This window comes from Vanessa tameamea, chromosome 14 (genome assembly GCF_037043105.1).
Source record: "Vanessa tameamea isolate UH-Manoa-2023 chromosome 14, ilVanTame1 primary haplotype, whole genome shotgun sequence".
NCBI lineage: Eukaryota > Metazoa > Arthropoda > Insecta > Lepidoptera > Nymphalidae > Vanessa > Vanessa tameamea.
In genome coordinates, this window is record NC_087322.1 from 11,108,595 (window position 1) to 11,132,075 (window position 23,481).

General features: G+C 33.6%; 3 protein-coding genes across 5 annotated transcripts; 2 read left to right on the top strand and 1 right to left on the bottom strand.

Moving 5' to 3' along the window:
• The first annotated feature begins 836 nt into the window (after positions 1 to 836).
• Positions 837 to 23,133, top strand: LOC113402190 (omega-amidase NIT2). Of its 3 annotated transcripts, XM_064216855.1 has the most exons (7): positions 889 to 1,195; positions 3,398 to 3,544; positions 3,956 to 4,140; positions 4,217 to 4,385; positions 4,463 to 4,696; positions 5,189 to 5,319; positions 23,124 to 23,133. In XM_064216855.1, exons 1-6 carry the CDS (start codon positions 1,129 to 1,131, stop codon positions 5,275 to 5,277), a joined length of 891 nt encoding a protein of 296 aa, XP_064072925.1. In that variant the 5' UTR covers positions 889 to 1,128; the 3' UTR covers positions 5,278 to 5,319; positions 23,124 to 23,133. The 3 variants fall into 3 exon arrangements, with proteins under 3 accessions (XP_026498158.1, XP_064072925.1, XP_026498157.1); XM_026642373.2 differs by lacking the exon at positions 23,124 to 23,133 and having other exon boundaries at positions 837 to 1,073; positions 5,189 to 5,455; XM_026642372.2 differs by lacking the exon at positions 23,124 to 23,133 and having other exon boundaries at positions 5,189 to 5,455.
• Positions 5,416 to 9,911, bottom strand: LOC113402189 (D-aspartate oxidase). The gene is made up of 8 exons (XM_026642371.2): positions 9,733 to 9,911; positions 9,264 to 9,367; positions 8,176 to 8,379; positions 7,853 to 8,078; positions 7,438 to 7,502; positions 7,011 to 7,128; positions 6,197 to 6,305; positions 5,416 to 5,554 (listed from the first exon to the last, which is right to left on the bottom strand). Exons 1-8 carry the CDS (start codon positions 9,814 to 9,816, stop codon positions 5,451 to 5,453), a joined length of 1,014 nt encoding a protein of 337 aa, XP_026498156.2. The 5' UTR covers positions 9,817 to 9,911; the 3' UTR covers positions 5,416 to 5,450.
• Positions 11,958 to 22,157, top strand: Xpd (Xeroderma pigmentosum D). The gene is made up of 17 exons (XM_026642412.2): positions 11,958 to 12,071; positions 12,162 to 12,261; positions 14,663 to 14,760; positions 15,176 to 15,332; positions 15,683 to 15,785; positions 16,321 to 16,451; positions 17,364 to 17,584; positions 18,140 to 18,273; positions 18,390 to 18,744; positions 18,822 to 18,889; positions 19,160 to 19,263; positions 19,589 to 19,687; positions 20,112 to 20,199; positions 20,691 to 20,782; positions 20,862 to 21,109; positions 21,190 to 21,328; positions 21,633 to 22,157. Exons 1-17 carry the CDS (start codon positions 12,067 to 12,069, stop codon positions 21,768 to 21,770), a joined length of 2,280 nt encoding a protein of 759 aa, XP_026498197.1. The 5' UTR covers positions 11,958 to 12,066; the 3' UTR covers positions 21,771 to 22,157.
• Positions 23,134 to 23,481: the final 348 nt, after the last annotated feature.

Sequence of the window (23,481 nt, forward strand, 5' to 3'; positions counted from 1 at the left end):
ATCATTTTACTAATTAATTTATCATATTCCAGTAATTACCATTTATTTCCATTATCCGGTGATTTCGTAGTTCAGCTAATAGTGTTACTATAATTAATATTCTTATTTTGTAAAACAATACAGCCAGTGTCAAAGTAAGGTACATTCTACAGATTCCTTACACTTAAAATTCATTAAAAGATGACAAAGTAAATTTAGCATTTTTGACGCATAATATTTTTTAAAAATTATCAAATAATTGAAAAAGTTTTTTTTAAACTCAAAAATGTCAAACTTGGAATGTGGTTAATAATTTTAATAGTCAGCATGAGTCGTAAACACAGATCAGCAATAATAGGGGCAAGTTCGCGCACACAGTACAATCTAAACCAAATTACAGTAGCCTATCCGAATGACAAGTGACTGTAAGAGTCCAATCGACGACAAGCATCTATTGAAGGACCAATTGTGTGCAGCCTCGATGCCACCGGCTTCTTCATTCTTCAAAACAGACCTAAAAATGTACTACTCATACCTGTATTTTTTCAGTTTTTAGACCTAGTACATGAACTAGAACTATCTATTGAGATAATTAAATTATAAATTCAAAGTTAACTTTTGGAGATATTTTTAAATAACCATAACATTATTCATTTGTTTGAGTAGTGTTAAAAGCGAATTTGAAATAATCCTAATCTTTTAAAGGGCTGCTAAAGAAAAAGAAAACATATTATGGCAGCCCCATTTATTATTTACCATAGACATTACTATTTCAAAAATTCCCACAAAACGATATTAGGTAATTTACCTTTTTTTACTGAGGCTGTTTTCATCTTGCTTATGACAGATATTTTACTCTTTGGCCTATAAATTGTCACTTTCTGACGCAAGCGTTTAGTTCTCAACTTCTCAGTTTGACTTTGATCTGTTTTTTAATTATTATTATATTTACGAACTACCTTCTAAAGCCACGGATAGAAGATATAATTTATAATAATAATCAAAATAGCAATTATTCGTGCTATAAATATATTTTTTAATTAATTGGTGATAATTTACTTCTTTCTACAACTATTCAAATATGTTGAAAAAAGGTAATATGTTTTATTGAAATCATATATTACTGATAATATTTTAATATATGTAAAAATGTGTGAGAGTGCTACGGACGCAGTGCATCCACGATTTTTCAAAAAACGCGAAATCCATGTTAAGGGTACAGTATAAACTAATTAACTTTTTTTGTTAAGAATAAATCTACTTAGAGAAACGTAGCTATTATTTTCTTAAAATAACATACTTAATGTACCGCTTCAATTTATATAATTGATTATTATAAATAATTCTACTTTAGAAAACTAATTCGCAATTAATAATTGTAGAAATTGTTAACATGTAGAATATAAACAAAACATGATTGCTTTTTAAATTAACTATAAATCATTTTCCACTTACTCGTAAATAAAATATACATATCTGATTTGTCAAAATATATATATTTTATATAAAAATATTAAAAAAATGTGGTGGTCACTGGAGAAGTAAGAATAAACATAATGCCTCATTATCGCTTTTTTTAATTATAAATGAGCTGAGTTGACTCAATAGTTAGAACTGTCTAATTGTTAATAATACATATCTCTTACTTGGTGGTAGGGGAAAACATACAGAGAAAACCTACATGTGTTGATAGATGAACTACTACATGCATATCCATCAACCCACATTGAAGCAGTGTGGTGGAATATGCTCTAAACCTCAAATGGAAAGGAGGCCTTAGCAGAGCCGTGGGCCATTAACAATCTGTTATTACCATCTATTATTACATAATCTTTCAGATAATTATCATCATCATCACCATCAAATTATATAAAAATGTTGATAGCTAAAATGTTGATTACAATATAGCCTTATTATTTTTAATATAATCCCATAGCCCTATTATTTATATGTACTATCATCGTAGCATCAATACCATATAAATTTTATCAATGAATTATTGAACAAAAAATTAAGTACTTATGTTTGATTTAGCTTGAGGTATTTACTAAATGTTTGAATATATAATTTAATTTATATATTGCATCATTATATTCGAAAAATTCAGTTTATGTAGAGTACACGAGATAGGCACCCATTGTTAATCACATTTTTATATATGTATTATTGTTTGTTATTACACATACTGATAAAAAAGATGAGTTGTAAAACAGTAGGTTTTATATATCATATAATTTTAATCTTATATTGTTTCAATAGTTACATCAACTTGTATGACGTTGTATTATTTTTAAGTAAAATATAAAAAAAAATGTTTGTATTATATATATTAATAGCTGTTACCCACCCACTTTGCTGGACATTAAATTAACCTTCAAATAGGATTCAGGTTCAACAAAATTAAATAAAAGTTATAGTTATAACTATCTATGAACGACTCTGCGAGGAATGGTCATAGCCTAGCAAGTTCTGGGCATTACCCTTATCACACAAAGAAACATATTTTAGCTATTTATATTTCTACAACACATAAACAAACATATTTCAGCTATTTATAGTACAGAAATTGGTAAAGCCAAAACAATTCCATTTACCTTTTCTCCTCTCTCTGTTTTTTATTGATAACAATGAAGCTCTGACAAGATTCATTGTTATCAATAAAAAACATTTAGAAATAAGAGCAGAAATATTATACCTACATATTCATGTGTTTTCCCAAAATTTGCAATAATGATTAAAGAAAAATTTCTACCATTAGTAGTTATAAATAATATTAATCGCATATCTGTCATTCTTAGCTGGCTTATTTGGATTTGGAGACAGTTGTATATAGTATATAATTATTTATCATCAACTTTCCATACTTAATGGTAAATAATAAATAAATAAAATATGAAAAATAAATTTATTAACGAAAAATAAACATTGTAACTAAACATCCAGTGACCCAAGACAACTTGTAACTAAACATCCAGTGACCCAAGACAACTTGCCTAGTGTGCGAAAGGATTATATACATATATACCATCTGCTTAAAATATAGGCTGAGGAAAATAAACTGTTTTTAAGTTCAATAATGTTAATGTTTCAATTAATGCACAAACAAGCACTATAATGTCTCCCGTGGCTGATTTCTGTTAAGGATGACATCATCATCTTCACTTAACTTATCTTAGTGTTAGGCTAGAGTAAGGCACAATAGAATTCCATCAATAATACACTAGCTATTGATAAATTTAATGTGAAAAGACATAATAATATATTAATTAATTTGGTACTACGCTGGTACTACTACTCTTAATCAGGAAAAGTGAAGTACCAAGTGAGGAATGTTCTGGATAGCTGGTTACTCTGTATTAGTAAGTATTTATTTTTCAGGAGAGCTTTGAATATTACTTTTTAATGTTTCTTGTTTCAGGTTTTAAAATAGCTCTAATACAATTAGCAGTGGGCCCAGATAAGGCAAAAAATGTTGCATCTGCTGTCAGTGAGATACACAAAGCTAAGGATAAGGGTGCACAACTGGTAGCTCTGCCAGAATGCTTCAATTCTCCTTACGGGACAAGTTAGTATTATTATATAACCAATAATAAAAAAAAAAAACAATATATTTTATTTAATTCAAATACACTTTCTTATTGACTGTCTATATTCTACCACTATACTTTTAAATAAACTAATGAAAATTAAAAAAATTTTGGAACTGTATAATTTTATAGCACTTTTATCTTGCTCACTTTAATTTGCATACTAGAATAAATTAGAGCTGTCTGTACATAATTCTTTTTTCATCAGAAAAATTACAAGAGGGGTTAATAATACTTGAATTAATAATAATATTTTATCACAAGGTTTTATTTGTTTCAATTCATTAGAGATCTTTTAAACTATTTCAATATATTTGTTATGATCACACACACCACAGCACTTTGCAATAAGATATGATACGATAGATTAAGCTACAAATTATTTTCAGAATATTTTGATGAGTATGCTGAAGAAGTGCCTTCTGGTGCTACATGCAGAGCATTGTCCAAAGCTGCAGCCGAGGCAGGCGTGTGTGTTGTGGGGGGAACTGTCCCGGAGAGATGTGGGGACAAGCTCTACAACACTTGCACGGTGTGGGATGGTAGTGGGAAACTATTGGCTCAGCATAGAAAGGTAAAAGAACCTTCTGAAAAGACTTAAACAGAATAATAATAACAAATTTTTACTCAATTTTATTTTTATTTTCTAGATGCATCTCTTTGATATTGACATTCCAAATAAAATAACTTTCAAAGAGTCTGAAGTCCTAAGTGCAGGTGACCAAATCACCACATTCGAGTACCAAGGCGTCAAGATCGGCATCGGTATTTGCTACGATTTGCGTTTTCCAGAAATGGCTCACCTCATGGCCAAGCAAGGTATGATTATATATTTTTTTAATAAATAACAAATTTGTAATAATCTCGTACATATTACAGTCATTGCATGACATCAGGTTGCTCGCTGCTCGTGTACCCGGGAGCCTTCAACATGACGACGGGCCCCAAGCACTGGGAGCTGCTGGCGCGCGCGCGGGCCAACGACGAGCAGCTGTGGGTGGCGCTCGTGAGCCCCGCGAGAGACCCCGACGCCGGCTACGTGGCCTGGGGGCACTCGGCGCTCGTGGACCCGTGGGCCAACCTCGTGGCGCACCTGGATCACAGGCCCGACACTCTTGTCGCCGACCTCGGTGAGTAGCGGTTGAAATTTTTGGAGGTAGTTGTACCTTGGCATTTAAATAACTGATATATCAAAAACTATTATGTTATTCTCTCTATATTAATATTATAAATGCGAAAGTAACTCTGTTACGATTTGACGGCTCAACCAAAGAACCGAATTTGATGATTTTTTATATGAAGCAAGTTAGAACGCCAAGAAATGACATAGGCTACAGTTAAATTTTATGCTATTCCTATTAGCATAAAATTTAACTGCTATTCCTATTCGACCAACGAAACGATGGATGGATTGTGTGAAAGACGATATGGTTAGAAAGAATGTTACTTGTGAGATGACGTCCGACAGAGAAGTATGGAAGAAGAGGACATGCTGCGCCGACCCCAAGTAAAATTGGGATAAGGGCAGGAGGATGATGAGGATGATGATCCTATTGATACATAATACGAAAAATAGAAGTATTTTTAAGTAGTTTAATTATAATTAGTTATCTTGTTTTCAGATTTAAGTTTAGTAGAAGAGGTCCGAAAACAAATACCAATTAGAGTTCAGAGAAGGACTGACATCTATGACACGATCCACAAAAAGTAATATAAGTAATGTCAAGCTATAAACCAAAAAATAATCCTTTTTATATTATTACTACGAAAACAAATGAAACTATTGTTTCTAATATGTAATTTTATTTAATGTTTACATTTTGACGATTGTATAGTGATATATTTGTATAGCGGATATTTTTAAATGTTAATAAAATAATATATTTAGAGCTTGGATTTTTCTTTCTGCTTGATTATGTTCATGTAATTGTCGAATATTTCAAGAACGTCAGAAGCACAACCCCAAAATAAAGTTAAGCCACTTCCACCTGAAAAAAAAGGTTTCTGTATTAATTAAATACAGACGAATACATTTGTGAAAATTCGATTCGATTCTATTGTTATCAGCCCCAAAAATTATGTTTACCTGGTGCAAGCCCGTTTGGGTAAGTACCACTCACTCGTCGTATTATATTCTATACTCTATTCCAACCATAACAGGAAAAAAACCAAAAAAACAACATTTGACAGCAAATTAACGCGATATCATTGGTCGAAAGATAGATAAAGATATTCACTATGAATTTGCGAAGGAATGGCGTTTTGAACGTCGACGAAACTTATCGTAAATTAAAGTGGAAATAAGTGTATTAGTGTTGTATTATAAATAAAGATATATTAATCATAAAATCTCAGTAGTGAACAATATATCTGAGTGATTAGCAAATCGCATGAAATACGTTAATCTAAGGTTTGTTTGTCTATTTTCCTACTTCCATTGGAATAGGCTATACCTCCAAACAGCAATACTTACAAGGAACATAACATCTCAGTTCCGAAGGTTGATAGCAGATTAGTGATGTAAGGTATCGATAAATAGTCTTTCCAATGTCTATGGACAGAGGTGACCCATTAGCGAATACGAATATACGACGAAGAGTTAAGAGACTGAATGATTTTATTTTTCATACCATGTCCATAGTTGTGAATGTAGAATTTCCCATCTTTTTCCTCTGATTCGAGTCTAATTTTTTCCCTGCCAGGTCGCAAACCTACCCAATGAGTAATAGGTTTTGCGTGCTGAAATGATAATGTGCAATTAATGTTACATTATTTTAATTTTTAATACTACTGTTGTTAAAATTGTCAAGATCATACAATAATGTATGTTTTGTACTTTTATAGTAAGTAGAATACAATACAGTATATGTATATATATTTATTGCAAAAACTAAACGCTAACTAAAAGTGACCCCAATAATAATCCAGTTGCTACTATAGATCTAATCATTCACATAGAGTTCGCAGAAATGATATTAACTTGAGGGTTTATTTTCTTTTGATTAAAATAAAAATTCTGAAAAAATCAATACAAAATTTTGATCCAATAATGAAGAACATTCGAAATAGTAAAAACAAATTAGATGAATGGTCTATTCAACATTAATATAATAATTGTAATTCATGGCGTCATTTACATCAAAATATAAAGTGTAATTGAATACTAGTATCGAAAATAGAAAAGACTCTTATCACGATAAGCATACAAATAATAGCTGCTCTTATCATTGCATTAGTGATAAGCGTCTGTACAATTAAACGAGTATTTTTTTTAAATCAAACCTATTTCTGGCTAAGACCCCAAATTTTTAAAAGATTAATAATTATGAAATTCTCATCAAAATATGTTCTATTTCTCTTTATCTTAGTTTAATCTTTATAATAGCTATCTAATAAACTTCTTCATCGTGAAGGAATAATCTTAAGAAGGTTAACTATACAAACTTGAATTCCCGGCATCAATTCCATGCATCCGTTCAAAATGAAATCAGTGTCATTATCATTGATGTCTCTGTTGTAATTATTTTCTTGGTGAGTCCCGCCCAAGACACAGTTGTATACACTAAAAAAAAAAAAAGATTACAATATGTACGAATTTATATCCGCGTAAAAAGATAGTATTATTTTTTTTGCATTTGATCAGAGGCAGTAAATAAAGAGAATTGTTTCTTTCCAAAATTCGTTACGTTAATCACTAGATAAATAGAATAAGGAAAAATATGATATTTTACGTTAGGTATTCTAATTTAATTTCAACGTGTTTGATTTGAAACTGCTTACAATAATAAAAAAATCTTAATATATATATAATATAAATCAATAGATATTAAATCTCTTTGGCTTAAATAAATTATTTTTATTATAATATTACTTTGGTATAATATAGTTGCCAGTATCTTCGTCTACAACAGTATTATTTATCCAAGGAGCTTCAATCTGAAAAAAAAAACATTTCTGTGTATGTTTAGTGTGGATATAGCATTTTCTTTGATAGGTAAAGCTACCAATTTTATATATGAACATAATATTATTACATTATGTGTAAATATATCTTGTAAATATTAACGGGTTACATATTATATATGTTAATGTGACACTTCTCGAGCAGCAGCTCCAATTATAATTAAGTTATAATTAAGCGATTTAAAATAATATACGAGTTCATTAGTTTACTGTGCTTCGTTCCGCCATCATTACCCATCAACGTCCATTTCTTGAAACTGAGGCTCATCCTCCGTCATATACATATACAATACGAAAAATTGATATAAATTTTCTTAACTCACTCGTGATATTTGTCCTCTGATTGGTATCACTTTATAGTCTGGAACTGCATCTCTTGATCCAAGACCCATGCAGTTGATAACCACGTTATAGTCACTGAGTTTTGTATCCCTCAATGAGTTGATATTTGATTGTATCACAAACCCGTTCACTTGTTTGAAACGTCGGTACATCTCGGCGAGAATAGTCGGTGGATACACAACTAGAGTCGTGAAAGTGCGACCGGCTCTGAAACAAATCCGATTTTGATCTCCAGAATAATATTATGATATTATTATGATTTAATTCTATTAGATCAAATAATATGAGATTAATTATAACTCACACATATTTAACAGAGTACAATCCGCTCAAGTAATCTAACTGATGTTGATCGAGTATTCTGTAACCGAAAACCGATGATGCCCATTCATCTATAGGCAGTTCTCTTTTGTGCCTGTATAGCTCGAGCATCGGCATAAGAGACACATCGTAACCGCCTTTCAGCCAAAGCTTGTGTAGGTATTTGTAGGTCTCGCCGCCCCACTTACTGCAAATTGGATATATAAATGCATGTTAAAAACAAATTTCAACCCATTCAATAGAATGTTTAACGTATTTGAAATAGGAAAAGCAGTAAAATTATGATAAGAATATTATTACGTCTGCAGCACAAGAGTGAAACAAATGAGGAAACGGCTTTTTAACGGTAACAAATAATTTTACTTGTTGGTAGAGCTTTGTGCAAGCACGCCTGGATAGGTAGCACCCACTCATCGTATATTATATGGCCAAACAGTGCTCAATAGTGTTTCGTTTTGGTTTAGAGGGTGAGTAAGCCATGGTGCATTTACGGGCACAATGGAAACATAGTTCCCAAAGTTGGTGGAACTTTTGTATGAGGAATGATTAATATTTCTTACAGTACCAAGGTCTATAGGCGGTGGTCGACTTACAATGGCCTAAGTTAAAAAAAAATATATATTCATGCGATGTAGATAGACATGATACTCCTGATAAGAACAGGGATATATATATTAACGTAGCAATGATGTCCTTATACACAGAAAGGTTTTATTTATTTAGAAAAAAATATTTTGTTTATATAGGAAAGGACGTTTAGAGATACTCTATAAATTAAAAAGTATAATGTATGTTCTGGCGTACTATCAAATCGAGATTTAGACATAGACTATCGCACTACTTTTTACTAATACGACATATTCCTAATATATACACAACATCTACAAACAGATTTGGGAGATACTAACGAAAATGAACCCGCGACTTTTGCAATAACAATTGGATGAGTTCAGTTTATCTTTTGTTACAATAAATATTTATGCTTATTTTCATACTTTGCTATTTAACACATTTTTTATTCGATAATAAATTAAACTACTATACCTGACGTTCTTTAAAATCTTTACTGACCTCAATAGCTGCGGTGATGTACTCCCACAAAGATATGGATACCATAAACCTCCCGAACCGTCACCAGTAGTATTAGGAGTAAAATCATTTGCTATAATTACTACCTGTGAAGAAAAAACTTATGAAAAAGGTATATTAAAAAAAGGTTTTCATTATTTCGAAAGCACTAGACAATTTTACGCATGAGAAAAATATGTAAAATAACTTTTTCATCGTGACCAATAAACTCGTTTTATTAGTATTCTCTACTACTCTACGATTTTTGGAAGAAATCTCTTATACTATAGAAAGAATCGTTCCTTTTTAAAACAATTTTTGTTCATGTAAAATATTCTTATAAACATGGTTGGTACAATACTATTAAATAAAAATAAAAACTAAAACGAATTGTGTAATCAAGCCAAAATACGTAACGAAAGTATTAATAATTGTTACAACCAAAAGTATTATTAATAATTCTAATACTCACATCTATATACGGATATTTTTCTTTTATTTTTACAGCACAACTTAAGCCGTTAATACCGGCACCTAAAACAGCAACTTTTGTCATAACGCGTTTTACATTTAAAAAATATAATAGTTATTAATTAACTCGCGCCGATGAATGTTTCGGATTAATATTTATGCTTTAATAAGATTTTAATAATACAACAATATATCGATCTGTATTAATATTTATCTACAAGGCACTTGGATATAAACAAAGGTCATACAAACAAATTAACGCAAGACAAATATAAACTCATATCAAACTTAATTGCTTATATTACGTACTGTGAGTTTATTCTTGTATTTACCTAAATCTTCATACTCCACAAAACTCATATGCTATCAAATTAATGGGTTGTTATTTATAATTAATGAATTTAACTATTTTTTTTACTATATTCATGTGAATTATTTATATATTGATACTAAATAATGTGATTATACCCATTTTGTAAATGTAAGTACCTAAAGATATTAAAGAACCGTTTCCAAATAAAAATATATTAATTCTTTATTTATAAAACTACAATAATACTAATCAAGGCACAGTATATTCCGATACGAAGGTCAAGAAAATGTTATTTAAGTCTTTATTGTGATTTTATCATTGATTTTTTATTACATATTGTCTTTTCAGCTGCTAATTTGTGTGAAGGAAGACGGGAGAAGACAATAAAATAAACCATAGTCCAGTGGAATCAACAGTCAATCATAATCCATCAATGAACATCTCCCAAGATGCACCATACACACCATACCATTTTAAGCTTCTGGTTCTACCTTCAGAATCCAGTTTGGTCCTACCTCCTTATACAAGTCATCGGACCACCTTGGATGCCTTACGCTGCGTTCTCCAACGACCGCCGGTCCTTCAACAGACGTGACCAACCTGCCACTTCATTCTTCTAATTTAGCAAGCTATATTGATAACTTCTGGTTCTGTAGGAAAAGTATAATGGTAGAATATAAAAGTTAGTAATATAGTCTGTGCATAATCTCGTCTTTGATTAGTTGTTGTTCTATTATATTTGTTAGTATGCCAGAAAGCTATTTTAGAGCTGTATGCAGAAGGACTCTGTAAACATGACACTAACTTATAGTTATAATAAAACAGAAAACAGAATTAGAATAGCCTTAGTTTTACAAATTTGGACTTAGAGCGCCATTGAAACGGTGTTGTACGCACATCTCAGCTCTTCGATATATCTCTAATAAAGGATATGTCGACGGAGATTCGAGTCGTGCCTAGGTTTTAATAGAATTAACTTGTAATTCGTAAATGCCACACACAGCGGACTACATATAATCCTTTCTTTTTTTTTTCTCGCTGGAAGAACTCATTACGCGCTTCCCCCGCGTGATGGAAAGTGAGGGGGGTGTGGGACTCCCCGGAGCCCTGGATGCCGAGTGCGCCCAGGTACGCCGGGTTTACCCACTAAAAAACCAGCGGTACCATCTCCGTCTTTCGGCGGGCGCCATGGGATCGCTTACGCATGCTACCGTGACGCCCTGACGGTCGGCGGGCCTCCAATACCTAGAGGGGGTACTCAGGGTACTGAGACCCCCCCTGGACTACATATAATCCTGGAGTATAGTACACGCTACAATTTATATGATTTAATTTAGAAGATCATCATGTCCAGTCTCGTCGAGCGTTATTTGTACGTTAGCAGTTGGTTTCCACCTGAGGGTAATATCGGCAGTCCATGTTCCATCGTTATTGCGACCGTGCTAAATAGTTGATACATAAATAACAAAGCCATAAGAGAACTTGGCTTTAATTAACTTAAAGAATTGTACATAATAAAGTGACAATATATAACATTTGACAAAATAAAAGAATATTATAATTTCTTTATAAATTATACGTCAATAGCCCTTCATTCAACTATCCAATTATAACTTTTTCTTTAAATTAACAAATGGAAGATTAAAGATCTCCGTAGCGTTTGGTTTCTGCAAAAATATATAACGATGCAACCCATTTTAACAAAAAGACTTCAAATATATAAAGGTTCTTTTATTTTCACACGTAGTGATTGTATACTCTTTGATTTGATCAACTAACAATATTGAAGACAGACTATTTTTTTTTTGGATTTTATTCTCTTTTTTATTTGTATTGTCTATTATGTTATTATTGTAATTCAGTTTCTGAGTTAAAACAATTTTGAAAGTATGACACTTTGATGTTTGAATTGAAATTGAATTTGAACTTGTCATATGTCACACTAGTTGCGGCTAAACAAAACTTTCAGTGATATATAAATATTAGTATAGCCGATCTTTTTCTTAATTAAACAGAAATAAAATGAAGTGCGTATAACACTTTAGAGTTGTTGTTGTTGTTGTAAAATATTCTTTACTATATGTTATTTATTAAGGGTAAATGAAATTTTATTTCAGGTTGACTGTTGACGGGCTACTTGTTTATTTCCCTTACGATTATATTTATCCTGAACAATATGCATACATGCTGGAATTGAAAAGGGCTCTTGATGCTAAGGTATATTATTTTAAATTATCTTAACGAAAATATTTTTTATAGGTTATTTACAAAATTAACATGAGTAATCTTAGCCAAAACGAGTTAAATTGACAGAATAAACAAATCCGGCGATATAAATTACATTTACTGTTAAGTATTTACACAGAATGTGTATAATAAAACATAGTTTTACATATTCATATCTAAACTATATTTATGAAACAACACAAAATACATAAATTTTATAAAAAACTAGCAGCCTAGTACGTGCTTCGCTACGTATGAAGTGATATAATATAAAAATGAGTTACACCATCGATTCATTTCTTAAAAAAATATATTTACTTAATTGCTAGGCTATTTAAAAAATTAATTTAAAATATTTGGATAAACAATATTTTTGCTTTTTCCATTTTGAGTGTGAATAAACAAACGGCTGGGGGTACCGACTCTGGAACAGGTAACATAAAGTTGGCCGCATGAAAAACATGATTCTTCTAAATTCACACCACACATTTGAAGTGTTTGCCCTTGGGCCTTGTTGATGAACATCGCAAATGATAAAAGAACAGGATATTGTAATCGTTTGAACTCAAATGGCATATCAGTTTGAATCATAGGGATATGCGGTATCAAACAAACTTCACCTTTAGATTTACCAGTTAAGATTGTAGCTTCGATCAAATTTGGCAATAACTTTTTCACTGTCAATCTGGTGCTATTATACAGTTTTGGTGGATTAATATTATGCAATAATATAATTAAAGAACCAACTTTCAGATTTAAGATTTTTTTATTTTTTCTTTTTCTTTTACCAACAATTACAATTGCAACCTCATAAATTGTCGGTGCATTGAATCGCCTGGTATGCTCTCCAAAAGGTGTTTTATCAGTCCTTATTACGATTTTGTGATTATCAGATGGTATATGATCGAGAGCAAAAGAAGTCATTTGAAATGCCGAATTGTATTGTTGAATATGACTCAAAAAATGCTTCGATGTTTGAGATGTCCCAAATATTAATGAATATAATGGTTCGGGTGGAATTTCTAATGCTAGCAATCTAATTTTGCCATGAGCACAACACATGCCGGGCATTTCACCTGAAAATTTTGCCGCATCACAATGTTGACATATTACGTCCATCATTCCAATGTATCCATATGTATATACTATAATCAATCTGACTGTTGTAATTAAACGCAGCAGAAATCGTTTCAGTCAAAGTAGCACGACGTATTCGTGATCGCTCTATTTGCTCGTCTGGCTCGTGGCATTGATCCTTCATCCTTCATATACAAAAGAAAAAATGAAATTGAAAACTAATTGCTACATTAATAATGGTGTATTAGTATTTATACATGTGTGTCTGGAAATATACGGGATGAAATATTGGTGGTTATATTCCCGCAAGATTTCGATTCAGTTTCGCGTAAAAATAAAAATACAAAAGGAGTAGGTATTGACTACTAAATCAATTCTTTGCGGGAAAACAACCAACAAAATTTCACCCTGTACCTATATAACTGCATTCGTTGTCAATGTATAAAAAATGTCAATAAAATAATCCATTACAAAATAATAAAATACACAGAAATATGTTTTTTTTCAAATTAAGAAACACAGATACATGTAATCACTTCAACAGTTCAAAACTTACCGTTTGTGTAAATGCGTTTGACAATTTAATTCAAATAACAACTGCTAACTACATGAAACACCGACAGCGCACTAAAAAACTGTATAAAATTTAAAAATTGAAAGTACATGCTACTTTTACTTACATAAATATTTATATGATTTTCGTTTTTAAATAGCTAGCAATTAAGTAATATATTTTTTTAAGAAATTAATCGATGTTCTAACTGATTTTTGTATTATTTCTAATGACAGTTCAATCATTTTTAAAATAAGAAATTGTGTTACATGCCAGTATTTAATGCTAAGCCATGGGTTATTTGGAAATAATAAATTGAATTAAGACGTATTACCTATTGAAACTGGTGGATAAGTGTACTCATTTTTAATTGATACTTACTTTTAATTGGACAGACAATTCCCCGTCTAAAAAAACTCCATTAACAAAATGACCTGCCATTTATTGAAATCATTTGTTACAAAAAATGTGATAAATGAAGAACCACTCGACCGATTTTGTGCAAACTTCACATAAATCATCTACTAAATAGTCCGAACATACCCTGAATATTTGGTTTGGATAGATGAGCCCGTTCTTGAGTTATAAAGTGACAACGAAAAATGCCACTTATTTTTATATATAAGAAGATATATATATATTATAACATTAAGTAGTTTTTTAAGAATTTTAACAGAGTACTTAATAATGTGCACTATAAATAAAAAAAACAATTGTTAACATTCTAAACTGTAACTGTAGTGTATTTAAATTTGTTGGCAGGGTCATGGACTATTGGAGATGCCTTCGGGAACTGGAAAAACTATATCACTTTTATCACTAATTGTTGCTTATATGATACACAATCCACATCATGTCAGGTTAGTTATATATATTACAATGTTTAATTATGTTTAATTTAAACTGATTGGTTTTTTTTTAAGAATTAAATTTTAAAGGTAATTTTTTAATTTATATTATGAATTCTCCATTACAACACATGTTTTATTGGCAAAAAATTTTTACTAATATTATAAGTATGAAAGTAACTCTGTCTGTCTGTCCGTCTGTTACACCTCGACCACCAAACTACTGAATAAATTTTATGACATTTAGTATAAAGCAAGCTTGGACTCCAAGGAAAGATGAGCAAATCCATTAGGAACAACAGTTAAATATATATTACTAAATAAATTTTACATAATTATTACTATATCTTTAAAAAAAAAAACAAATAAACATATAGTTTTATTTCTGTCACTGCCATCATAATATAGGTGTAACTTGTGCTTTCAGAAAACTAATCTATTGCTCTCGTACCGTCCCTGAAATAGAAAAAGTTTTAGAGGAATTAAAAAATCTCATAAAATACTATGAAAAATGTCAAGGAGAGACACCCAATATCACTGGACTTGTTTTGAGTTCAAGAAAAAATCTCTGCATACATCCAGATGTAAGTATAACTTATCAAATTTATAATTCAGTAGATGAATTATATTTCCAGTAATTAATTGCTTTTGCTTATTTTAGAAAATGCATACAATCAAATGTTTCACCTAAAGAATAAGAGCCATTCACATGTTTACGACATTTCAAAAATATGTCCAGCCTAATTTATGAGTATAGCTTTGTAGTTTAGAGCTTGAGACATAAGTTTTGAATTGTTAATAAAATAGGATTAATTATTTTATTAATAAAAAATAAACTCATAAAATAATTAATCCAAATAAGATTGTCAATGTATTTCATATTTTTTATAATTGTTATGATATATGGTTACAAGAATGTTTTTTCCAATCTAAGGTCTCTCGGGAGAGAGAGGGAAAATTGGTGGATGGTAAATGTCATTCTCTGACTGCGAGCTATATCCGCGAGAGACATGAGATGGATGACTCTATTCCTATTTGTAAGTACATAAAAGTCAAGGTCAAGAATCTTTATTCAATGTACAAGTGTTACACTTACTCAACTTGGGTCAATAGTAAATGTTATATAGGCCACTTAGTGATGTAAAAAATTCTATCATGACCCCTTGGACTATTTTCGTAACCAGTCCTAGCACAAGTTTTAATCTTTATTAAACGGGTAAATAGTTTAGTAAATATTTTTGTAACTCATTAAATTGGACATGCTACTTTAAATAAAACTGCTGCTGCTGCTTCATGCTATTCTTTGAATAAATAAAAAAAGAAAATAAAGAAATGTACGTACATGAAATTATAAATAGTGTTAAAATCTTCAAACAACTAATTTTTAAAAAGTTCTTTAATACAAATGTTGCTAGAAAATGTTAAATCAGTAAAATTTATCAGAGATTCCCACTTCTGGAAGTTTATTCTCTATATAGGAAGAGATTTATATTCATGAGGCTGCATGGGCATGTTTTTTTTTGTTGGTAAAATACAAATAATACATAATATCTATGTAAATAACACCCACAGGTCAGTTCTATGAAGGGTTCAATCGAGAAGGCAAGGAGTCAATGTTGCCCTATGGTGTGTACACAATGGATGATCTTAAACAATATGGGGCAGATAGAAATTGGTGTCCATATTTCCTTTCCAGATTTGCTGTGAGTGTTTTTCATAAACTTTTCTCTATTCATAATATGTACTAGCGACACAGCCCAGCTTCGCATGTATGCAATTTATTAATAAAGATAATGATTAGAGATGTGCCGATTATAACTTTGGCCGACTAGTCGGCCAACTAATTGGCCAAACCGATCACGGCTGATTTTTGCTTTGCTCTGTGCAAAATGGCAGTTTACAGCGGTGTTTTTATGTAAAAAAAGAAAGAGCTTAAGATAATTAAAATAAAGCTAAACTGCTTGAGAGAATTGAAATTTAATAATTTAAAAAAAATCTCGATAGATTGTTGAGTTCCAAATGATAATTTAACCAAAATTAATTTATTGTAATTCCTCCTATATACATTTTATATTGAAAGAAGTTAGTCGGCACTCTTCGTCGAATAGTCGCCGACCAGTCGCCGATTAGTAGTCGGACCATCTTTAATAATGATTAAAGGTGTTCCGACTAGTCGGTCGCTGGTCGTTAAAGCCGACTATGTACGTATTATCATAATTGAAATTTTAAGTTTTACCAGATAATTTATTAAGTCAAGAAATTATATACACATATTATATTATTTGATACAACATTATTTATGGCATATACTTAAACATTAATTAGATGATTACTACCAGTATTTCAAAAGGAATATTTACCATGTTTTTTATTTTTGTTGCGTGGAGCTCGATATTTCGACATTATCTACGAATGTCTTGTTCACGAGACTGACGTTTGCGGGCAGATGTTGACGGCATTAGAAGTGTCCATATCGGACTACCTCCTTTCTCGTACGTTTGCTGCGTAAACACGGGTCACCACTACCATTGTCACTTTCACCCCTACTATTTGTTTTTTGTGCAAAAAAACAATTAATTAGATGTACTTCAATTTTATTTTTGTATTTTCCACAGATAATACATGCAGAAATTGTGGTATATTCATATCATTACCTCCTCGATCCGAAAATAGCAGAAGTAGTGTCGAAAGAATTGAATAAGGAAGCAGTCGTGGTGTTTGACGAGGCTCACAATATTGACAACGTTTGTATAGATTCGCTCAGTGTGAAGATCACGAGACGGACCATAGACAAGAGTACACAAGCGTTACAAACGTTGGAAAAGGCTGTGGCTGAGTATGTGCTTACTTCGCGTATTTATTATAATGTATATTTTAAGTTTTCTTCTTGCTATTCTATTGTTACGTTAGTCACACGAGCACCACTCAACGAATACACCCTGATAATTTAGCGGGCAGGGCGCGCCCTTATGAGTGTAAGAGATCTATAACACGTACAGTTAGCAAAATAAATTTATCTAAAGTGATCCATAATTGTTATAAAACCAAAGTCCAAATATTTAAAAGACCCATTTTGCCTTAATGTATGGGGGCACGAACATCAAATATATGAGTTAATTCAAAACTTAATGGTTACTATGCCGACTCTACCAGTAATAAAATTTGTCTTGTGCACGCGGTAAAGGAAAATCATGAAAAAGTCTGAGCCATAAGATGTTCTGCTATATGAATTCATCCTGCACACGTGCAGCTCATGAGCCTGCAGCCCGAGTTTAAATCCCAATTCCAGCTTATAACATATTTTTAATTCTGTCATTTTATCTGAGAATGTCGTACATTGCGTGTCAATCAGGAATACATTTATGAATATTTTAATCTAAACCCTCTATAGACTAAAACAAGAGGACGCGTCTCGTCTGACGGCGGAGTACGAGCAGATGGTGGAGGGGCTGCGGGAAGCGGCCGTGGCCAGGGACACCGACCTCATACTCGCCAACCCCATCCTACCGGACGAGGTGCTCGACGGTCAGTGCCATATCAGTGCCATATATAGTCAGTGCTAAGCACGCTTTTGCCATAAATCGGTATCTTTAGTAGTGGCCCCTATCAATGTAACGTACGCACCCGACTTCCCCCGGCAGAGGTGGTCCCGGGCAACATCCGCAACGCGGAGCACTTCCTGGGCTTCCTGAAGCGCTTCATCGAGTACCTGAAGATGCGGCTGCGCACGCAGCACGTGGTGCAGGAGTCCCCGGCCGGGCTGCTCAAGGACCTGTCGGCGCGCGTGTGCCTGGAGCGCAAGCCGCTGCGCTTCTGCGCCGCGCGGCTGCAGGCGCTGCTGCGCACGCTGCAGGTCGCCGACCCCGCCGCCTTCGGCGCGCTCACGCTCGTGGCGCACCTGGCCACGCTGGCCGCCACCTACACGCGGGGCTTCGTCGTCATCGTGGAGCCCTACGACGACCGCCACACGCTGTCCAACCCCGTGCTGCACTTCTCGTCAGTACCGCCCCCTCCGCGCCGCTGCCCGCGACCGTAGGCTCTTCGTCTGCGCTTACACGTGTGCGATGTTTCAGATGCATGGATTCGTCGATAGCGATGAGACCAGTGTTCGCGAGGTTCCAGTCCGTCATCATCACTTCCGGTGAATATTTGGATTGAGTAGCGGACATTTTATTGGTGATAACGTTATGAGCACGAGTACGCCATATCAGTATTGCGAATGCTTACCATACACAAAATGCAGAAGTATTAATAATTATTATCAAACATGGAGAACTTTACAGTACCTTTATTGACAGCCTTTGCCACTTGTTTAATCAGGATCCTAAATTGCGTTAAGGTTAAAGAGGTGGTTCCTATTTATTAATACCAATAAAACAACGAATAATAATAGTTACTTAACGTATTTAAGGTACATTGTCTCCACTGGACATGTATCCCAAGATCCTGGACTTTAACCCGGTCATCATGAGCTCCTTCACCATGACCTTGGCACGGCCTTGTATACTGCCCATGGTGAGTTGACGTTAATTTACAATAATAATAGTAATTAATAGTTGTTTTTCTTTTTTCATGAGTAAATTCATATTTTAATTAAAGATGAAATGATTCTGTCTTCATACGCGAAACGCGCAAATGCTTTTATCCAGTGTGAACATAAATATGTGCAAGGCTTCCTTTAGTGAACATATTTATGGATTTTGAATTCGTCAATTCCCTGTCAAACTTTTTAATACATATTTATTATATTTTTTAAATTATATCTCGCTGTCACTGGACATTCGTACTATTGGCAAGATTCATTCTGTGTAATATTTTTTACATTTATGTAATTTTACAGATTGTGTCAAAAGGCAGCGATCAGGTGGCCATATCGTCCAAATACGAATCGAGAGAGGACGTTGCCGTTATAAGAAACTACGGTCAGCTACTGGTCGAGGTACGAGCACATCACTAGTTTATGCAATTATTAATCACTCTTGTTGCAATAGTTGCCGGCAAGACTAATTATAATTAATACGAGAGTAAATGCCTACTAGACGATGAAAAAAAAGTTTATTTATAAAATATATATGTGACAGAAAGGAAGGCAAAATAAATAGTAAAACCAATTTATAAGTAATCAAAGTATATTACAAAAAAAAAAAAAATCCGCTCACTTAGCTATTACCAAATAAACAATTCCGATAGTGCCATGTTCAACAAGCACTTCTGAGTCTTCTGATCAGAAGTTAGTCAACAGACGATTGTCGCGCCTTTTATAAAGACTTGTCGTTTAAGTCAAATACGCAACCGTGGTATAAGACCGGAACTTGATTAAAAATATTATCTCCCACATATAGATTGTGTTGGTGTTTTTGCAGATTTCGTCGTGTGTGCCGGACGGCGTCGTGTGCTTCTTCACGTCCTACATGTACCTGGAGAGCGTGGTGGGAGCTTGGTACGATCAGGGTGAGTGCGGCCGAGCTCGAGAGCGGCACGCGAGCCCGCGCACGCCCTGTTACGAGCTCGAACTAATGAGATTTTTGGAATGTTAAACAAAATTTGTTTTTCTGACAATAAGGCTCTGCTCCCGTATATATTTTTAGTAGTCTATTCATATTCATTAGAGATAGTCCAGGGACGAGTACTACTTTTTTTAACTGATTAGATAAATTAGATTGAGCTTAGGTAATCCGATTCATTATTATCGATCATAACGCACAGGAAACGGGACGTAGCTTCTCACTACTAAAAATAGATTTAAAAAGTCTTAGAGAGTATAACAAAAAAATTAAAATCTTATCCGTTGCGAATAGTGTCTCCGTGACAAATGTTTTTGTTAATGATGTCAGTAGCGTAGTCCTGCAAAGTTACAGGTGTTTTACAAATAAATACTGTATAATTATATTTATTTTATATTTCAGTTATTAGATATTTTAAATATAATATATCCATTCCAGGAGTGGTGGCGAGTCTGCAGCGACACAAGCTGCTGTTCATAGAGACGCAAGACTCGGCAGAGACAAGTTTTGCGTTGATCAATTACATCAAGGTAGCACTGCGTGTTATGTATGTAGTCTGTGTGCTTGACCCGCCGGGCGTCCCGGAGTTAACGGCCCCGCGCTCGGCAGGCGTGCGAGTCGGGGCGCGGCGGCGTGCTGCTGTCGGTGGCGCGCGGGAAGGTGTCGGAGGGCGTGGACTTCGACCACCACCTCGGCCGCGCCGTGCTCATGTTCGGCATCCCCTACGTGTTCACGCAGAGCCGCATCCTCAAGGCGCGCCTCGACTACCTGCGCGACCAGTTCCAGATCCGCGAGAACGACTTCCTCACCTTCGACGCCATGCGCCACGCCGCGCAGTGCGTGGGCCGCGTGCTGCGGTGAGTCACCTCCCCCCCCTCCCTCCCCCCGCCCGCCTGCTGTAAACCGTCGTCCAACCGGCAGCTTACTGTGTCCGCAGGGGGAAGACCGACTACGGTATAATGATTTTCGCGGACAAGCGCTTCAGCCGCGCCGATAAGCGCAGCAAGCTGCCGCGCTGGATACAGGAACATCTGCGGGACTCGCTCTGCAATCTGAGCACTGAGGAGGCCGTCCAGGTACACGCGTGCACGCCCACGTGCAGACGTACATGAATACGACTTGTAGTCACCGTACTCTCAAATGAAAAATAAACAAACTTGAGAATACTTGACAGCTAATCGCTAGTTCGTTTGCAGCGGTCATGTTTACAAAGATTTTAAACACCCGTAAACTTAAGCCTTTCACATATATCGGATTCCATCGCTATTTACATATGGTGTCATTAGGAAGTGCGGTGACTATGAGTACATATAAACACATAAACTTGATAATCCTATCAAAACCCTTGTAAATAAACCTTTCATCCCTTTCCGTCCACAGATAAGCAAACGCTGGCTGCGGCAGATGGCACAGCCTTTCACTCGCGAGGATCAGCTCGGCGTTTCGCTGCTCACGCTGCAGCAGCTGCAGTCGCAGGAGCAGCAGGACAAGATTGAGAAACAAGTCATTCAGAAGTGAGCTGCTGATAGTAGCGTCAACAAAACATTGGAAGTCAAGGCGTTTGAGTATTACAAAGTTTACCTACTTTTGTGCTGTCCATAGAGGTAGATGATGGGAAAAGATAGATTTAAGTGTGATACTAACGAATATTACCTGAAGAACAGCTTAAGGCAAGGGTGGAGAAAGAACTTGTCTCCTTTCACTTTGTCTCCTATTAAACTGATATTCATTACACATACATTTATATAACATGGATGTGATGACTCATTAAAAGAAGCAGCGGGACTGACCCATATTGTTTCAAATAAATGATATATTAATGAAGTTTGTAAATAATACATAGAAATAGAAACAAGTGGCTAACGATGATAAGATTTGACAAATAAAATGCATTTTGTAATTAAAGATTTTTTTATTTTTCATTCACACTATTTTTAAAATCAGACAACATTAACATTTAGTTACAGACAAATCCTGAGTCCCAGATTTTTGTCTTGGCTTATAGAAAACGTTAAGAAGCACACACTATAACAATTAATAGCACTAATGCTAATCTATCATTGGTCAACTCGTAAACGAAGTTCACAAACATAAGTTTAAACTTTAAGCTGGACATTTAATATTAATCTTAACCGTGAATGAGCAAAGTCTCATTATTCTATTTAATACAGAATCAATTCTAACATTTTCGTTAAAAGCTGTGATACAAATTAACAAATGAGTCTTTACTTGAGTATCAGAATTACACTAAAATATTTTTTTATTAATTACCCTACGTTTTTTATTAAACAATAAACTGCGCATTAGGTACAGTTGCATTAAAACATGAAGTGTTAAAAACATATGTAATACCGATTACGCAGTACTCGGAAACTCTAGCTTCGACCAATCACCGCATAAAACATTTTCAACTTTGATACAACACAAAGTCGCTCAAAATTATATTTTAGTGAAATAATTAGAATTTGTAGAGATCAAAGTCTTCTATCACATATTCATAAATAAATTTCAAAAATATTAGGATCTATACAAAACTTAACAATTCTATGAACTACAAGCAAGTGCTATTCTCGTATAATAAACAATTTTTATTATTCTAAATATGTAAATAAAATTTCATGCAATGGACAATGTAAAAATCAACGAAATTGACCTTATTTCCATCACATAGGGTACAATTTATTACTAATAGTACATTTATATTTAAATATCAACTAGCAAGATCAATATTTAAAAATTTCTTTAAATTGTTTTACAATTAAATTCATTTTGACATTATGGTAATAAAACATCAATAAAAGTACTTTAAATTGAAACTGCATTAATATATATATTTATAAGTAATATATTATATGGATGTGACAATAATACTATATTATTGTCGTTTTCAATGTCTATGATGTATGCATCGGTTGAGACATATAGCCCATTCCAGCCGAAGTAGGAATAAAGATAAACAAACCTTATATTTACGCATTTCATCGCGATTTGCAAATAACTCAGCTATGTTGTGCGTCACTATGAGTTTACACTATTACACTTAACTACTTACATCCACTTTAATGTTACTTCCAAAATTCCGATAAGTTTCGATGTCGTTCAAAACGCTAAATTATTTACGAAACCAAAGTGAATATCATAGATAAATGATGCTCTCGACCAATGATGTCGCGTCAATTTGCTGTCAAATGTTGTTTATTTGGCTTTTCTCCTCTTGGTTGGAATAGAG

Excerpts from the sequence above, each read along its gene's own strand:
- Xpd (XM_026642412.2), top strand. Across the intron at positions 12,262-14,662 it reads AAAGGGCTCTTGATGCTAAG|GGTCATGGACTATTGGAGAT; the intron begins GTATATTATTTT and ends ATTTGTTGGCAG. Across the intron at positions 18,274-18,389 it reads ACCGGACGAGGTGCTCGACG|AGGTGGTCCCGGGCAACATC; the intron begins GTCAGTGCCATA and ends TTCCCCCGGCAG.
- LOC113402189 (XM_026642371.2), bottom strand. The coding sequence starts at position 9,816 with ATGACAAAAGTTGCTGTTTTAGGTGCCGGTATTAACGGCTTAAGTTGT. Across the intron at positions 9,368-9,732 it reads AAAAATATCCGTATATAGAT|GTAGTAATTATAGCAAATGA; the intron begins GTGAGTATTAGA and ends TTTTCTTCACAG. Across the intron at positions 6,306-7,010 it reads AATTGATGCCGGGAATTCAA|CACGCAAAACCTATTACTCA; the intron begins GTTTGTATAGTT and ends TTATCATTTCAG.
- LOC113402190 (XM_064216855.1), top strand. The coding sequence starts at position 1,129 with ATGTGTGAGAGTGCTACGGACGCAGTGCATCCACGATTTTTCAAAAAA. Across the intron at positions 3,545-3,955 it reads CAATTCTCCTTACGGGACAA|AATATTTTGATGAGTATGCT; the intron begins GTTAGTATTATT and ends AATTATTTTCAG. Across the intron at positions 4,141-4,216 it reads TATTGGCTCAGCATAGAAAG|ATGCATCTCTTTGATATTGA; the intron begins GTAAAAGAACCT and ends TTTATTTTCTAG.